The sequence below is a fragment of the Hyperolius riggenbachi genome, chromosome 2 (assembly GCF_040937935.1).
Source record: "Hyperolius riggenbachi isolate aHypRig1 chromosome 2, aHypRig1.pri, whole genome shotgun sequence".
NCBI classification, from domain to species: domain Eukaryota; kingdom Metazoa; phylum Chordata; class Amphibia; order Anura; family Hyperoliidae; genus Hyperolius; species Hyperolius riggenbachi.
The window spans coordinates 337,719,780-337,738,074 of NC_090647.1; the positions used below are offsets into that span (position 1 = coordinate 337,719,780).

The following is an 18,295-nucleotide window of genomic DNA, read 5'->3' on the forward strand; positions in this document are numbered from 1 at the left end:
CAAATGCACACTGATCCATGTCATGCTGCCAAACAATATCAACCATAAAAATACTTCTACAGTTGCATGTCGTAAACTGCAATTACGGTAGTTCTATTAGGGGCCCTAAGACTGTCAAACTCTCACAACTGCTTGCTGCTGCCTGGTAACTGCTCACTGCTGCCTGGTAACTGCTTGCTGCTGCCTGGTAACTGCTCACTGAGTGCATAGCTCAGCCACCTGTGGAAAAGGGCCCTAAAAATAAAAGGAAGGAAATAGTATATGTGTGAATGTTTCCAAGTTCATTGTTGACCAATGAACTGCCTTGGCTGTTTGCAAAAATGATTAGAGAAATGTGCCGCAGCCATGTGGTGCAATGACTGGTGAAAATATGTTTCAAACTGCCTGCATATGCATGTATGCACTTGTGTGCACTTTGTAGAAGGTGGGAATCAGAGACAAAAACACAAAAAACATACACACAAACACACACAGTGTAAGACAAAGTCTCATTCACCCCTTAATCAACAAGGCATGCTGAATATTACAGAACAAACACAAATGCAGCAAAGAAGTTAAGAAGTTGCAGAATTTGGAAGATGGATATGACTTCTGATGTTAAAATGTAATAAAATCCTTTATGTTTTTTTGTATCTACCGTGTTAGTAAGAAAGTAATTTTAGTTATTCATCTAGGTGAGAGTGGTTATTTGGTTATTAACTATAAAGGTTGTGGCCACATAGCACCATAAACCCCAATGCTGTTACCCTACATTACTTTTAGGGCACGTGGATGTGGGAGGAGCCCTTTGTCCTTCATTACTAAGACAAGTCTATTCTGCTAGGGCAAGAGAACTTTTGCTCCCCCCCCCCCAGTGGCGTACCTAGGGAACTTGACAGACGGTGCTGATTATTTACAGTCACCCCCTCTTCCCCAAACAACCATTTTTGTATGGGAGGGTTGATGGTTTGGGGCACCAAGTGTTTTGCTGCAATTTTTGGGGGACTTTTAGGGTAAAGGAGTCATCAGGATGAAGACGGAGCTATCTTTCTCTATACCCTGTACTCTATACAGTGCTGCAGAAGATGTCAGTGCTATATAAATACACAATAATAATATGGTAGGACATTAGGCTATGACTATATTACAATTATATTGTGATTTCCTCTGAGGACAGTCAGAAAAGGGGAACATACAAAGAGGGGGATGCATGCGGGGGGGGGGGGGGGAGAATAAAGAGGTAGAAGCACAGGTCAGAAAGCCTGGTGGGAGAGGAGAAATGGCAGGAAGACCTCTCACCAGGGGCCATATGTAATTCACTTTTTCTCCTGAGTTTTCTCCTAGATAATATTTTTAAATGTGTCAATAAAATGCCTTTTAAGCCCCCAGAAAGCAAGAAAATACTCAAAATAATTTTGATAGTACTTTTCCATTTACTTTTCGTAGTTTTTTAGTTGAAAAGTGATGGGAAGTCATTTTAAATAGAAGATGAAAAATGATCTCCTATGAGAAAACTCAGGTGAAAAGGTGAATTGCATATGGGCCCAGGACTGCAGACATCACTAGTGCTGTTTGGCAGGGACATGCTGTTAAAAGAAGTCACTAAAACCTGAAAAGAGGAAAGGGTCATGGGGGAAGACATCAGGGTGGGAGGGGGATCTGGGAAAAGAGATATTTACCTAAAGAGATTACCTGCGATCAAGCTAATCTTAATTGCCTGGAGCTTGCTTCTCTGCTCATTACAGAAGTCAGCTGTTAGCATCTGTATCCCTGGCTTCTGCAACAGCAGACTGCCCATGCATTATTAATTACTCTGATCAGGATAAATAATCAATAGTCTGGGGCATTCTGGTATTACAGCAGCCAGTGCACATGACTACTAATGACAGGCAACTTGTGAAGCACTAAACACATCCTGCCACCTCTCCCTGCTCCCTGCTGGGAAAGCTGCAGCACAGCAAATCATTCTCTCTACTCACCCTGCTGCTCTGCACATTCACTCACTACAGACTGTGTGTAGAGAGCAAGGAGACACATTGCCCATGGGACAGGAAGGGAAAGAGGTGCTACATCTAGTGCAGGAAGTAATACAGTCCCATGCACTGCCTGCTGCTTTTTTCCCGAATGTTGCCCAAACTATGAAAACAGGTCCCAAGTGGAAGAACACTGTGACTGAGCACCACAGCAGCACCCCTAGCCATGGCTACACCCGGTGCTGTGAGCACCTGCAGCCTTATGGTAGATACGCCACTGCTCCCCCCTTGTTAGAATTAGATACTTACAGTACCTCCGTAATGGGCTGTAAGTACCTCTGGGATCCACCTACAGCACTCCTTTCCAGTGCTGAGTCCCTCTAAACATATTCAACAAGAGCTTATTAAAAATGTTTCTTGTGACTGCATTCCCACTACATGTACAAGCATATCCCACCTGGGCATGTGCAAGCAATGTACAACTCTTCTTTTTGTCTTGTAAGTTGCTCTCAAGTTACTTTGCAGACTTGTTTCCCACAGTTCTTCTGCTAACATGTATTGCATTATGAGTAAACAATGTATCTTTTACAATCAGTTTTCAGCTCCTGCTGTATTTGTCTGGAGAAATGACAGCACAGTATGACATATATGCAATTAAGGAGATAATTAAAGGGACACTTAAGTCAAAAAAAAAAAAAAGAGTTTTACTCACCTAGGGCTTCCAATAGCCCCCTGCAGCTCTCCGGTGCCCTCGCCGTCTCCCTCCGATCCTCCCGGCCCCGCCGGCAGCCACTTGCTGTTTCAGTGACAGGAGCTGACAGGCTGGGGACGCGAGTGATTCTTAGCATATATCATATACCATATAGCAGCATAGAGGGTGCTAATGTGTCTGGGAACGCGAAAAATCACTCGCGTCCCCAGCCTGTCAGCTCCTGTCACCGAAACAGGAAGTGGCTGCCAGTGGGGCTAGGAGAATCGGAGGGAGATGGCGAGGGCACTGGACAGCTGCAGGGGGCTATTGGAAGCCCTAGTTGAGTAAAACTCATTTTTTTTGTTTGACTTAAGTGTCCCTTTAAGGAGATAATCCTAGGAGATCATTTTTCATCTTCTCTAAACAATAACTTTTCAGCAGTTTACATTTGAAAAAAGTACCCAAAAGTTGGTGAAAAAGTACTATAAAATTTATTTTGAGTATTTTATTTTCTTGCTGGCTGGTGGTTGGTTTTAAAAGGCATTTTATGGCAAGGGTGAAAATATCACCTAGGAGAAAACGTTAATTGCATATGGATCTTTAAATTTGCTGAGAAGCACTTACCCTTTCTCTCCCAATGCAAGTAGTAACTATCTATGCCTAACACTGACCTTAACCAATCAAACAATTTTGACACTCTTACATTTGCAGTCTTTTTGGTTGCTTGTTAATTCGAATCCTGGTCGGCATTCACATGACACACCCTTCGGAGTTTCCCGGCAAATATGTGCACATCCATGGTTTCTGTTCATGCACAGCAAACCTTCTGAAAACAAACAAAACAAAAAAGATGAGAAAATATTAAACAACCACTCCACCTAAAACTAGAATATGTTGATTAAAGATGAACTGTAGTGAAAATAACATAATTCATAAAATTGCTTATTTTTTACAATATAAATGTATAGATTATTTAGTCATCCCATTGCAAAATCTTTCTTCTCCAAGCAGGCAATTTAGGCATCACCATGGGCACCTATTGCAATATCAGCATTGAGGGGTAATTTGGGCACCCGCTGCACCCAATATATATATAGCAGGCGCCTAAATTGCAACTCAATCCAGACATTTCAATAGACACCTATGGTGGCGCCATGAGAAATTACAATGTTTTTTCTTGTGGGAGTGGGGTTTAGGGTTCGGTGTCAGGTAGGAAGTTTGTGCGGGGCAGAGTTAGCGTAAGGCGTCAGGTAGGACGTTTGTGCAGGGGGGAAGTTTAGGGTTAGGCATAAGGTAGGAAGTGTATTTTACACTTTAATAGTAAAATATCGGTATTAAATACTGATATTACCATGCACCTTTTTCTGATGTACACCTTTCCTCTACCTGAGATATTACTGGCTTGGCAGTTGGAAAAAGCAGTAATTCCCACAATGGAACAAGGTTCACAGACAGCAAACTGTCAGGACCATGGTCCTGACATCACACTGTGGGAGGGGTTTCACTACAATATCAGCCACACAGACCCCCTGATGACCTATTTGAGAAAAGGTAAAGATTTCTCATGGGAAAGGGGTATCGGCTACTGATTGGGATGAAGTTTGATCCTGGGCTAAAGTTCCTCTTTAAACTGACAGTCTTCATAAATGTATAAGTAAAAATACCAAAGCCTTCACAGGTTTGCCAACTGTACTCATAGTTACATAGATATTTGGGCTGAAAAAAGACATATGAGTTCAACCAGAAAACAAAGTACAACACCAGCCTGCTCCCTCACATATCCCTGTTGATCCAGAGGAAGGTGAAAAACCCTTACAAGGCATGGTCCAATTGGCCCCAAAAGGAAAAAAAAATCCTTCCCGACTCCAGATGGCAATCAGATAAAATCCCTGGATCAACACCACAGGGCATTACCTAGTAATTATAACCATGGATGTCTTTCAATGTCAGGAAAGCATCTACGGTAAACCCCCTTTAAATGCATATATAGAATTTGCCATAACTACTTCCTGTGGCAATGCATTCCACATTTTAATCACTCTTACTGTAAAAAACCCTTTCCTAAATAAGTTGCTAAAATGTTTTTCCTCCATGTGCAGATCATGTCCTCTAGTCCTTTGTGAAGGCTAGCTTATTGAGGTTAAAGGGCATGCAGTGAGAAGGAAATGGAGGCTGCCATATTTATTTCCTTTTACACAATACTAGTTGCCTGGTGTCCTGCTGATTTTTTATGCATCGGCAGTGTCTGAATCGCACACCTGAAATCAGCATGATGCAACTCCAGACAGAAACACTTGATCTGCATGCTTGTTCAGGGTCTATGGCTAAAGGTATTAAAGACAGAGGATAAACAGGGCAGCCAGGCAATTTGTATTGTCTAAAAGGAAATAAATATGCCAGGCCCTGTATCCCTCCCACTTTAAATCAGACGTGTGTGTGTGTGTGTGTGTGTGTGTGTGTGTGTGTGTGTGAGTGTATTACCGTATATTGTTTTCATTTAAAAATATATAGTTATAATATTGAAAGAAAACATGCTTGGATCAGGTAAGATGCCTGAGGGTTGACTCACAAAAGCATTGTGTGTAAACTATGCCATTGGAGAGGTAATGACATAGCATAAAAATCATTGTGACTGCCCCCATCATGGATACATTTTTTGTTTTCCTGCTTTTTCCTGCTATAGTTGCAGAAAAATTGAAAACTCTACACTGACTGTTACGTTTATTAAGAATAAGAAAATATTGTTTGCAATTTTTACATCTGATCAGTTGTAAACCAGAGATGGCAGCATATGGTGTATTTATACTTACCTGGAGCTTCCTCTAGCCCCATGCGGCGTGGGGGGTCCCTCAACGCCCTCCGCTCTCTTGTAATAGCTCCCGGTAATCCGACTGCGCTCTTTTGCGCATGTGTGGCCCGGCTGCTGTGCACCCTCCATCGCGCTCCCCCATGGGAGCACAGTAGGGGTGTGCACATGGATGTGCAGAAGTGCAGGACTGGCTGGATTACAAGAGAGTGGAGGGGCGGAGAGTACGCAACTCATGGGGCTGGAGGAATTCCCAGATAAGTATAAATATACCATATGCTGCCATCTCAGGTACCCTTTAACTGATATTAGATGCTTCATCTCGTCATGACCTTCTAGGATGGGCCTGAAGCCCAATCTGCTGCATAGAATCTCTCCTACTGAGTCCTCGCAGTAGGGTATTGTACCGTGTTAGCCATCAGTAAAAGCAAGAAGTTTTAAATCAGGATGATACCATTTATTGGCTAACTACAAGATATCAAGATATCTATAAATCTGGCAGGTAAATTGTTAGTTCTGAGCAGCACTGATCTTTATAAACAGTTATAAACTAGCCTTCTGTGAATTGTGAATCTGAGCTTTTGTCATACCTACCTATTAAAACAGTCAAACTCAATGCATGTTACAGATCTATTACCCGACTTTAACTGCTTCAGCCTTCAGTGTTTTTCACCTTATGCATATGAGCAATTTTCACATTACAGTGCTCCTCCCATTCATCCGTCAATAACTTTATCACTACTTATCACAACGAAATTATCTTTATCTTGTTTTTTCCGCCACCAATTAGACTTTCTTTGGGTGGTACATTTTGATAAGAATTTTTTTTTCTAAATGCATTTTAATGGGAATATTAAGAAAAAAAATTTAATTATATCTCAGTTTTCAGCCATTATAGTTTTAAAATAATACATGCTACCATAATTAAAAGCCACATATTTTAATTGTCTGGGTTATTACACCGTTCAAATGATGTCTCTATCAAAATGTATGGCACCAATATTTTATTTTGAAACAAATGTGCTTTTTTTTAGTTTTGCGTACATCACTATTTACAAGCCCATAATTTTAAAAATAATAGTAATAATATTGTATACCCTCTTGACATACATATCAAAAAGGTTCAAACCCTAAGGTTTTAATTTTATTTTTTTTCTTTATCAAAGGTTTTATTTGTGTATTTTGGGGAGAGTGCAGGAAGTAAGGAGTTAATTTTAAAAGAAGCGTAGGTCTGTTTTTTAAAATAAATGTATGTAAGTGTAATTTTACTATTCGGCCACAAGATGTCCCTGTTAGCTTCCTGGGTGTGCGAAACAGGAAGCAATCCGTGTGTTTACAAATGACTGCAGGCATCTCATTGATGCCGCAATCATTGACACAGGGACTTAGATCAATGAATGGGAAGTGTGTTCCCATTCATTGATCTTGGAACTAACGGGCGGCAACGAGTACACCTGCGGGTAAACGTGCAATCGGCCGTGGCGTTTTTTCCATGGACATAGGTCCTACGTCCAGCATGTATTTTTGGACATAGGAGCGATGTTCTAAAAGCTTAACTGGTTAAAGAATTAATACTTGTACCAGTTCTAAAGACTAATGTCCTGCTTTTATTGAGTTACTGGTACTATAATTGCAAATCTTGAATACTCCTTCTTCTTTGGACTCAGACATAAATCTTTAAATGAACAAATTTGTAACGGCAAGCTTTAAGTATTAACAACGGAACTTGCCTTCAGGGCGCTGGATGCATGTATGCTGGTTGTCACTTAGGAAGAAGCCTTCATGGCAGCGGCACTCATAGCTCCCCATCATGTTGACGCATATCTGCTGGCAGCCCCCATTTCCCTCCATGCACTCGTCTAAATCTGGAAGAACAAAATGATGAGTTAGTAAAGCAGCAGATTCATAACATGCTTCATAATTTAACTGCAAAAATGTTTACTGCTTTTACCAATGAACTTAGGTTTAATGACCTAGAGTATAATTGGAACAACTTTGTTCATCATTTCTCTTTTGTTATAATAAGGGTTGGTGTGTGAAGAAGAATCCTATGGTCTGCCTTTCAGAGTTGAAAATATTTGACTAAACTATTCTTCTTAGGTCATCTGATGACCTTGTTCCACATATTTACACCAGCCCAAACTTATTAAGCATTATATACTGTACTTGTTACTGCTTAGTCAGAATGATTGGCTAAGCACTGCTTATGTGACAAGGGTATATTCATTGGGGGTTAAACCAGGAAGAACCTGCATGAATACGTCAAAGCAGCACTAGGAAGTGAACAACAAAAATAACTATCTCTGCAGAACCTTGTGGTGCTTGCTTTTACTAATGGGAAGTACTTAAAGTGTACTTGAGGTGACATGTGGCTTGATGAGATAAAAATGTACATACTGTATAGTTCTGATCCTACTAAGATCTTTCCTGAGCACTTGTCAGGGTTTTTAAAGCAGTGCTTTATCTGTGCAATCGGAGAAGTCAAGCTGCAGCAGTAGCTCTCCTGAAAAGTAGTTAGAGATCAAAAGAATTATAACTAGCTAAAGAAGCAGGGCAAGTGAGCTATGGTCTCATGTTAGTCTTGGATCAGATATGCCGACATCATACCAACAGATGTTGATACAAGTAATATGACTAACTGCACATGGGTTTCTTGGGTTTTTTATTCAGGCAGGATACAAAACTCGATCAGAACAGTACTTTTGTTCAGTGCCCTGTGGACATCGCTTGCAATGTTGTTTTGTAATTAGAGGATGGGGTCATATTTTTCCCCCAAGATCCTTTGCTGATTGTTCCTCCAGCAACATAATTATATACAGTATACATATATGTGTGTGTGTTTATCAAGAACTGGCTGATTGATAGGCCTATGGTTAATAGAGTGTACTGTCCACTCCGATGGGTCTGCTGTGGCCTCAAGCAGGTGCGCTTCCACCATAGTCTTCTATGGGAAACACATCCACTGTCCGGTAATTATTGTGCAGGTTCCAATTCCATGTTTGGACGGGGAAAAAAAATATGTTTTCCGCTATAGTGTGAACTGGGCCCTAGGCTATGCCATAGTATTGACCCATCCGAATTTGGATCTCTACGAAATACGTGTATTTATACATCAGTCACTTCAGACCTCTAGACTACATATTGAAGATTTCAGCTGAACTAGTTTTGCTACTTTGGAAAAGTATTGGATGTAGCATTAAGGAGACAAGTGGTCATATTAAAGGGGTGTAAATGTATGCAAAAAGATTGTTTATGTTACTTCTTTGTAATTAATTTAGAGATCTGTTGTCCCTTTCACAATAAAAAGTCTGCTGGTCAAAAGAAAAAATAAATGATTTCACTTTGCTTCAATGTTCTGTGACAGTGCCAAAGCATGAAAAATCCAAAAGAACACTTGTCATAGGCACTGTACTTCTTCAGTAGTATGTAGATCAACAGACTAGGGAGATCAAAGCATGTTACCAAATTGTAGCTGCCAAATCAAATGTCCCAAGGGTGTGAGAATGAAGCAAACCTGGAAGAGCATCAGTAAACATTACACTGATGACTTGTATTTGATATAATATACGGTATTTGTTAAAATGAGTTTGAGCTTATGAGTTGAATTTAATTAAGGATCTGTAATAAATTATCAAAAATGACTACAAGAAGTTCACAACGCTTTGTGTGGCATAACAGCTAGATAGAGCTATGCACTCCAGAGGAACATAGACGTCAGTTGTGCATAATGTCTGCATAACTTGCAGCATTACTAGTTGTGATGCTTAACCAACCTCCCTGGCGTTTTGATTCCGTGTGGCGCATGGCCGCGGGAGGCTTTTTTTGACCTAATATTTGTTTTCATGTAGCTAGCCTATCGCTAGCTACGTGACGTCACAGGGAGTCCCGATCCACCCCATAGTGCAGCCTGGCGGTGATTGGCCAGGCTGCGCAAGGGGTCTGCGGGGGGGGAGCCCTCTTTCGCGGTGGGTAGCGGCGGATCGGCGGCGAGCGACGCCGATTGGGTAAGACACGCAGCTAGCAAAGTGCTAGTTGCGTGTATAAAAAAAAATTATGCAAATCGGCCCACCAGGGCCTGAGCAATCCACCGCGGCGTTACTGGACGAGCTGATCTCATCCGTAACGCACAGGTGGTTAGTGTGAGAAGTACTGGAAAGGCATAATGTGCACAGTTAAAGGATTTCAGCTTTGAAAACGGAATGTGTATCTTGTAGCAATTCTAGTGGTAACTGATAAGTTGCTTGGATCAAGTGCACTGAAATGCATGAGAGAATTCTGGTACTAAAGAATTTAGGAATAATGAAAAAGCAGCAGGTATGTATTATCAAATAATTTGGTGTTGAGCTTAGAAAATAAATCATTGATTCTTTCCTTGAAATAAGACAACTTGTCTTTGCAGTAAGACAACTTGATATATCAACTTGATACGTCCAATCCCGATGCCCTCACATATTTTGTGCGCGTGCCACTCCCCTCCCTCACCAGTACATCATGATGATAAATACTATAGTATAATAATTATCCAACCAACATGACACTGGTACGTGTAGTCTTGTTTAGTTTTGTTGGCCATTGGGGATTCATGCTGCTTTTTATGACAACTGATGTATTGGTAAAAACATTTTTTTTTGCTCATGCCAAATTAATTGTTATGAAAATGCTTAACATTTTTATCATTCAAGATCATTCAGTAAAAAAAGCAGGGAAACAGGTGGTCAGGAACCTGTGGCAATAATATATCTGCATTTGTTGTCTACTTGTAATGATAAAGATAATGTTGATGATGAGGATAATAATAATAATAATAATAATAATAATTACTATGAATTTTTGTGCAGATGTTGAGATGGTAATCATGGAAAAGGGACAAGGTCATATCACGAAAAAAAATAAAGAACTTTATGTCCCAAATCTCCTAGGAGTAAACTCAGGAGAAAAAGTCAATTGTATATAAGCCATGTATTTAAAACAAAAAAAAAAAGAGTAAGAGGTAATTATAAGATAGCAGCCAAGCCCTAGATCAGTAATTTCTGATGAAAATACACATATGATGACAGGGTTATGGCCCAAGTATGTACACAAAAGTTGACCTTTCAAAGGAAATATGGCTGAGCACATTGTGTTAAAGTATCCCGGGAAACACTTTTCTAGGCCTCCCTGGCCTGCTATAACATAATATCATGGCTTTTACATAAGCCCGGTAATTGCTCTATGATCTGCAGCCTGTTTGCAACAGTTCTCTGCTTTTTTAAAACAGAAATATTGGCTGAAAATAAAACACAAGTTTTAATTTCCCCAGAGAGCTACCTCAAAAGCATACCACATAGTTTCCCCTCCCTGCCCAGCTCATGACTTCCTCTATATAAAATCAATAGAATTGGATTTGTGGGCTTTGGGGAGGAAGGTGGTTTTAAGACTCGGATAAGGCTATAAAATAAAATTATCCTTAAAATCCCAAAGTGGAAAATAGTAAAATAGCCCATGCTGGCAATGCAGTGCAGCAGTAACTAACATGGATCTGCGTCACTATAATGCCTATATCAGCCAAACCGAATAATTTCATCAGTAGCTTTGCTGTTCACTTTTTCCAATGCTTTTCAGAATGTTATAACTTTAGGTGGTTTCTTTAAATGGGTTTTCATCTTTCACCAGCACAAATGGGATACTAGTTCAGCTGATGAGCAGTGTTCATGGACAAATGCCCCTCACAATAGGCCTGCCACATTCAGCTGATTTCAGATATGCAGAGGCTCTCACTGATCTCAACTTTCTTAGGGTATGATGAAAGGAAACACAGTTTAACATAATTCAGAAGCATTGCTTTGTTTCATACCCCATCAAAGTCTAACATCTCTAACAGGCCAGTGGTTTTGCAGCTACTTGTTACTGGTTTGAAGATATCTAGTGAGAGGTAGCCAGATGCAGACATACTGCAACCATCAAACATTGTACAGCAAATCCATGCATTTTTAAAAGGCTATACTGTTCTGGTGAGCTGTAGTGTTGGTGTCTGATTTGGCATTGGCAACACTGGTTAACCAAGGTCAAAGCGGCTAATTTGGGCACCTTCATACGCCTGTTAATTTGGGCACTTTATAGACCCCAATATTAACTGGCTATAGCAGCGCTCAAGATATATGCATCGGATGTGCGGGCTATAAAAGACGTGTTGCTGATGACAAAAAGTTGTGGATGTATGGTGCAGATATCGGCAGGAGGACACTTAGCAGCGAAGATTGTGGCACAGATGTCGGTGGGAAGTAGTTTACTGTTAAGCATAGGTAGCAGGGAGGGTTAGGTAAGTTAGGTAAAGTGATTTTAGAAGATCGGTAAAATTACCAATATTCTACAATCTGTATTAGCCAGTGCCCGATAGTAGAATACCAGTAATCTTACTGATATTCTAATATAGGCTTCACCTGGCGCCTACATTTGTGGACACCCTTTTTCAATGTATGCACCCAAGGTATGTACAAATAACTGCTATTGTATATATATTTCCTCTACATGTGTATGGTAGTCAGTTGAGTTCCATGAAGTATAATACTGTATTTCCGTATGAAATACTGTTTCATTTGTTTCAGGCATTCCTTATTCCTGGCATCTATTTTCAGGGATCTCCTGCAGCTGGGGTGTCATTAAAAAGACCACACAAGTCTTATTAGTTTGAATTAAACACTTTACATCTATATGTTCTACATGCTTATCAGGAATAGACCTGATCAACGCAAGATGAAGATGAAAACATTACCAACTAGATGCAAATATTTTTGCAATTTTTGTGCAGTTTTAAATTTGGCCAATCAAATTCCAGCAGCAGTTGTATTTCATTAGTTAAATTTTAAGCTGCATACTAAATTTAATTTGGAAAAATCAGCATCTCGATGATCACCTCAACCAGAGCAGGGACAAGGTCCTCCAGCACCCAAGGCTGAGACACCAAAGTGCGCCCCTCCATCCCTCCCACCTCAGCTGTCACACACTGATTACTATTAGACTAAGAGGGCCACAGGGCCCACAACCTCCCCAACACCTTCATATCTAGTTATCTGGCTTGCAGTCACTGCTATGTATCCCCTTTTCTTATTTCTTTCTGCTTCATACACAATTAGGAATGACAGCTGAATGAATTGTGCGCCCCTCCTACACTGCGCCCTGAGGCTGGAGCCTCTCCAGCCTATGCCTCGGCCCGGGCCTGACCTCAACTCAGGAACCATAATGGGCAACAACTTATATTTGTTCTAAAACTCTCCCAAACTCTGCCCAGTAGTGTATCACAGTCTTTGCTGCATCCAATCTCCCACTGTACTTTTATAAATGACTAAATGTACCACAGACACCAGAATCTGTCCTGGACATGATCTCCAAAATCTCATCTGGAGCCAATTGAAAATATATTGCAATGCTCCCCATTTTATATGTGACCAGCAGCTGGCAGTAGAGAGAACATCTTCTCCTACAAGGCATACTTATCCAGAAGACCCGAGCCATGCACTCATCTCATATAAGGTAAGTGTAAGTCCTTCACCTTGAGAAACACCAAAGAAAAAAAGGTGTCACTTGAATAACATTCTCACAATAAATATTTTGACAGAGAATTTGTTGGTAAAATGTTCTGCTTTACTTTAGTTCAATAATACAATCTCAGATGCTTCTACCTAAAATCCAAGTCCTGTTTCTAGTTTTGCACAATCCAATCTTTAGGGATGGAAAAGAGGGAAATGTAAAAGTACAAAGCTACACAAACAAAGGGCACACCACATAGATGCAGACTGCTAAGACTTCATTGGCATTTCTAGAGGTCTACAATGATCTCCACCAGCAAAAAAATAATATTAGAAGAATACAATACTTTTGAAAGAAAGCACGTTATGACACTTTTAGTTGTTAAAGCTCTATTCCACAAATTATTATTTTTTCTAACTAATCCCTCCAATGCCTCGTACATAATCTAACATAGTATCCACAGTGCCCAATAACGTCTCCATCTTATCCTATAGAGATCCTCATCTTTCCAGATCATGTTTGTCCACACTCTGTGTGAACAGCCACAATCTTCTTGGCTAATTCAGAGTCAATTATACTGGCCTAATACTACCCCATCCTACAACCCCCTGTGCCACACCCCAGAAATCCCTGCACTTAACTACACCATGTCCTTTCTACCATAACTTCACATTGCATAGCCATAACCCCACCTCTATTCTGAAAGGCAGGTGATTGTAACATCCATAACCTCTCTCCAGTAAGCAGTGATGGAATAGGTGGAAAGGGACAAGTGCTACAAGCCCCGTCTCTAAGGTAACAATGCAAGGCCAGGCATATTCACTCAAAAGAAATTATCGTGCTCAGAGGTCAGAAAAATAGGAGAGAGTCAAACATCACCAATTAGGCATACTCCAGGACAATCAAAATCATGGGAGAGGCTTGTTCAGTTTGGCCCACACTCACCCTCAGAGGCCAAACATGGTTTACCCACACACAGAGGTGATTGCGGAGGTGTCTGGTTCACACTGGAGTGGTGATGGGCAACTTAATTGGAGTTGATTACGCTATGTACCTCATTGTGTTTTTTCATATGTGACGTGTTGGCCTGAATAAAGAGACCTGGAGTATGCCTAATTGGTGATGTGTGACTCTCTCCTATTTTTCTGACCTCTCAGCACAGTCATTTCTTTTGAGTGACTATTTTTGCAAAACGGACAGTTTGTTTTTTTATACGCACACCACGTTCTGACATTTGAACCTCCTTCCATTAACGCATATATATTTACATCTTTTTAAGTCCAGGCATATGCCTATAGCAACTGACATCCAGCCAGGAGCACCAGCATGACACGCATTTAAAGTGACACTGAGCCGAAAAAAAGTATAATATAAAGAATTGTATGTGTAGTACAGGTAATTAATAGAAGATTAGTTACATAGCTTTTTTTTATTTTATTTATAACATTGCATCATTCTCTAATATTTGCTGTTTACAAACGACACTCTGTAAGTATGACACAGAGCAGAAATAATGACCTTTTGAACTTCCCTGCAGTAAAACCTTTTCTGAAACGTTGACCAAAGTTGGGTTGGAGAGCTCAGAAAAGCTCTTTTGCATAGATAACAACTGAAGTTTCCTAACTCTGCCTGCACTGGAAACAAAACACTGGAAAGATATCTTTGCTACTTATGTTCTATTTCTTACTTAGCTGTACTACACATACAATTCATTATCTCATAACTATTTTCTTTTTTTTTAAACAAAAAAAGGAAGTTTATTGATCAAATTGGTCATGTGATACAGCGTTCAAACAGTTACCAGGTTGTACAAATGTATATCAGAATTATTAGCACATAATGACTGCAAAGAAAATGGCAAAATGGCAAATAATGAAAGTGGTTTTACAGAGAAAAAAGAATTTTACCTTTCCGAGGCAGAACTTGTACAACATATAGCCTGCACATTAAGGAGCATAGCATATTTTAATATTCCACATTTCAGGGTATTAACAGTGAAATTGAAAAGTTCAGCCCAAGTCAGTAAAAAATAAAAAAAAAGAAAAACCATGTAAATGAAAGAGATGGAGTGTAAGGCGGCCTCAGGCAAGTTGTAGATGCTAGGGATAGGGTGATGGTCATTGCACTCAAGATCCCTCCTTCCACCTGTCCCATATTAAATGGAATTGTTTTTGGCGGTCTCTGTGTAAATATACAAGTTTTTTATAGGGCAAATCCGCATTAAGCCTCTTACGCCAGCATGTAAACGTAGGAGCCTCTACTGCCAGCCATCTAAGAGCAATCTCATAACTATTTTCACTTCAGATTCGCTTTAACTGCCCAGTTCTTAAATAAAGCCTAAAAAAAGTAGGAGGATTGAGCAACGGGCATATTTGGCTCTAATAAAGGGAAAGTTGAAGGCTATGATCTTGCAGAAGCACTAAAAAGAAGGCACGTGCAGAGGGGGGATGGTAGGGGCTCTTGTTGCCCAAGCACCCCCCCCCCCCACACATACACACACACACTTTTAAATATCCATAGAAAGTCCCCTTTGGCTGTGAAAATGAAGCCCTGGCTGCTATAAGCTCCGCCCACTGTACACGTGAAGCCCCACTCACCACCTACGGGAAGCTCCTCCCCCATCTGAGACACTTTGGAATAAAGAGGTCCCATACAGGTATCCTAGTGTAACCATCCCCACAGCAGGTCAGATGGTGTCTCCCTGACAGTGGTGTCCTCTCCCTCCTCCAGCATTCACAGTGACCTCTTCTTCAACCTTGTACCCCTAGTGACCTCTCCCTCCACCTAAGACCCATACTGACCTCTCCCTCCCCAGCATTAGCACTGCAGTGATCCTGCCTACGCCAGCTTCCACACTGACCTCTCCCTCCCCCAGCACCCACATTGACCTTTTCATTCCCCAGTGGCACCCTTTCTGTCCCTAGCAGTACCCATAGTGACCTCCCCATGCACCTAAACTGACCTCTCCCTTCCCCAGCACCCTAGCGACCTCTCCACCCCCAGCACCCCCAATGACTTCCCCTTCCTGCAGCACCCACACTGACCTCTACTTCTTCTAACATCCACCCACACCCCTTCCCCACATAGCTGGCACCCAGTACTCACACTCACATGACACCAAGTACCTGCACCCAGGCCTCACATTGCACCCAGTACTTACACCTGCACACAGCATCCACATGGCACTCACTATCTGCACCAAGCACCCACTTAACCAGTACCCGCACCCAAGTACCTGCATTTAAAACCTACGTGACACCCATTGCCCACCTATAGCCAGCACCCAGTACAGGCAAGGCACCAAGTATTCGCACCCATGTCATACCCACTACTTGCACCAAGAATTAACATGACATCCAGTACACGCACCCAGATTTCACATGGCACTAAGTACTTGCAATCAATATCCGCACCCACAGCCCACATGGCACCCAGCATCTGCATTCAGCACCCACATGACAACCAAAAACCCCCTAGCCAGAAATGAGGAGGAGAAACGTGCGGCCACCAGTGACAGGTCCGACTGACTCCACACCATGGAATGCAGCCAGCGCTTCTGTGACTGAATGTATGTGTCAAGTGGAGGGTCTCAGGGGATTGTTTGGGATGCTCGGAGAGCCGGGGGGGGGGGGGGGGGGGTGAGAGGGGAAGGAGTGAAGGACACGTGTCTTTGCAGGGCAAGGGATTTGAGGGGGGAAGGTCCCCCACCACATGTAGGTACTACTGTGCATTTCAGTGGGGAAGGGGGGTGAGGCCCCTTTTTTAAATTTGAGCAAAGTTTTTGTTGTACTTTCCATTTGGAAAGTTTTATTTTTTTAACATCTAATGCTAGAGAAATGTGCAGCAGAATTATAAGGTTTTTTTTTTTTGTAATCAAAATTTTTATTAATACAATATGCTAGTACAACAAAAAGACTATCACCAATACACATGTATGCTAAAACTGTAAGTACAACAATACATCCACTCCCCCATTCCCCCATGCCATTACCAAGTAAATAGAGAATGAGCAGGATGGTCAAAGGTCCCTTCCCCCCCCCACTGACCCAGCCATCCCCCGCTCCTAAAGAACATATTAACATAGAGGAGTGGTCCACTGCCGACCGATATAGAAGAGAGAAAAGAGAAAGAAAGGAGAGAGAGAGGAAGAAAAAAAAAAAAAGGAAATGCGTATCAGTGTTGTTGTCTCAAGTAAATGTTTTAGCTCCTAAAAAGCCCCCCCCCCCCCCCATCTGCACCTATTCACCAGTAGTGGTTGCTGTTCCAAGGCCCTCTCTAAATTCCAGCCATTGCCCATTGGCTGTGAAACTTGGCCATTTGACTCTGTGCCGACAGAACCAGTTCCTCCATCCTCATTGAATTATAAGTTCATACCTTATAAGACTATGACTTGTGCAACAAAATTGCTGCCTGTTATCATAGGATTTCCATGGTAAATTGTAAATTGCTATGAAATGACTACAACATTTGGTTGTAATTTGGATGTTCATCGTGGTTCATTTTCCTTTTGCAGAAACAGAAACAGAAGTACCATGGCAAATGGAAAACTGACCATGAAATTACTATGACATTTCACAGTAGTGTGGCTTTTTACCATGGTAATTTTTTCCTGTACATAAAAAGATAGAGATTTACCATGGGAAATGTCTATCCTATCCGATTTCCATTCTCATTAAGTAATTTACTCCACACAGAATGATTTCTACGTATCGGCAATTCTTAATCTGAATGTCAATATATCATATTACCACCAGTAAGAACATATTATTCTCAGAATCTCAGTGCAGCAAAGTCCATCCTATTCCTATATTGAAAGATTATGAAAGCAGCCATTGCTGACCTCATTCTAAAAATGCTATCTGATTAGTTGAAATACTGGGTTTTTTTGGCATAAATGGCACCTATTCCTAAGGAGAAACAGAAAGGGTCAGTTCCAGTGCCTATTTTGTACTTCTTACCACCAAGGCTCACTATAACTAAAGATGGCCCGAACGGTTCGCATGCGAACGTATTTGCGCTTACTTCAGTGGTTCTCATTCACAGTAAACAGCGAACTATATGCGAGTTCGACCCGCCACTCCAGCACCTTTTCAGAAGTTGGCAAGGCTCTATAGCGCACTGGGGTTTTTTCTACGTTATCAGTACAGATGGCCCAAACAGTTCTCACGCGAACTTATTCGCGCGAACTTCGGTGGTTCGCGAACGAACGCAAACTTTATCACGGTTCGACCCGCCTCCTATACTACATAATTAGGGTCAACTTTGACCCTCTACATCACAGTCAGCAGGCACAGGGTAGCCAATCAGGCTACACTCCCTCCTGGAGCCCCCCCCCCCTTA

At 41.4% G+C, this 18,295-nt stretch overlaps 1 protein-coding gene across 4 annotated transcripts in view; it reads right to left on the minus strand.

The window, feature by feature from the left end:
* The window catches only part of SCUBE3 (signal peptide, CUB domain and EGF like domain containing 3), a 158,288-nt gene that overhangs the window by 96,845 nt on the left and 43,148 nt on the right, over positions 1-18,295 (minus strand). For all 4 annotated transcript variants that reach the window (XM_068269407.1, XM_068269408.1, XM_068269406.1 and 1 more), the window contains 2 exons: positions 7,180-7,314; positions 3,347-3,469 (listed from right to left, as the gene is read on the minus strand). In XM_068269407.1, coding sequence (XP_068125508.1) covers positions 3,347-3,469; positions 7,180-7,314 — 258 coding nt within the window. The remainder of the gene's footprint in view (positions 1-3,346; positions 3,470-7,179; positions 7,315-18,295) is intronic.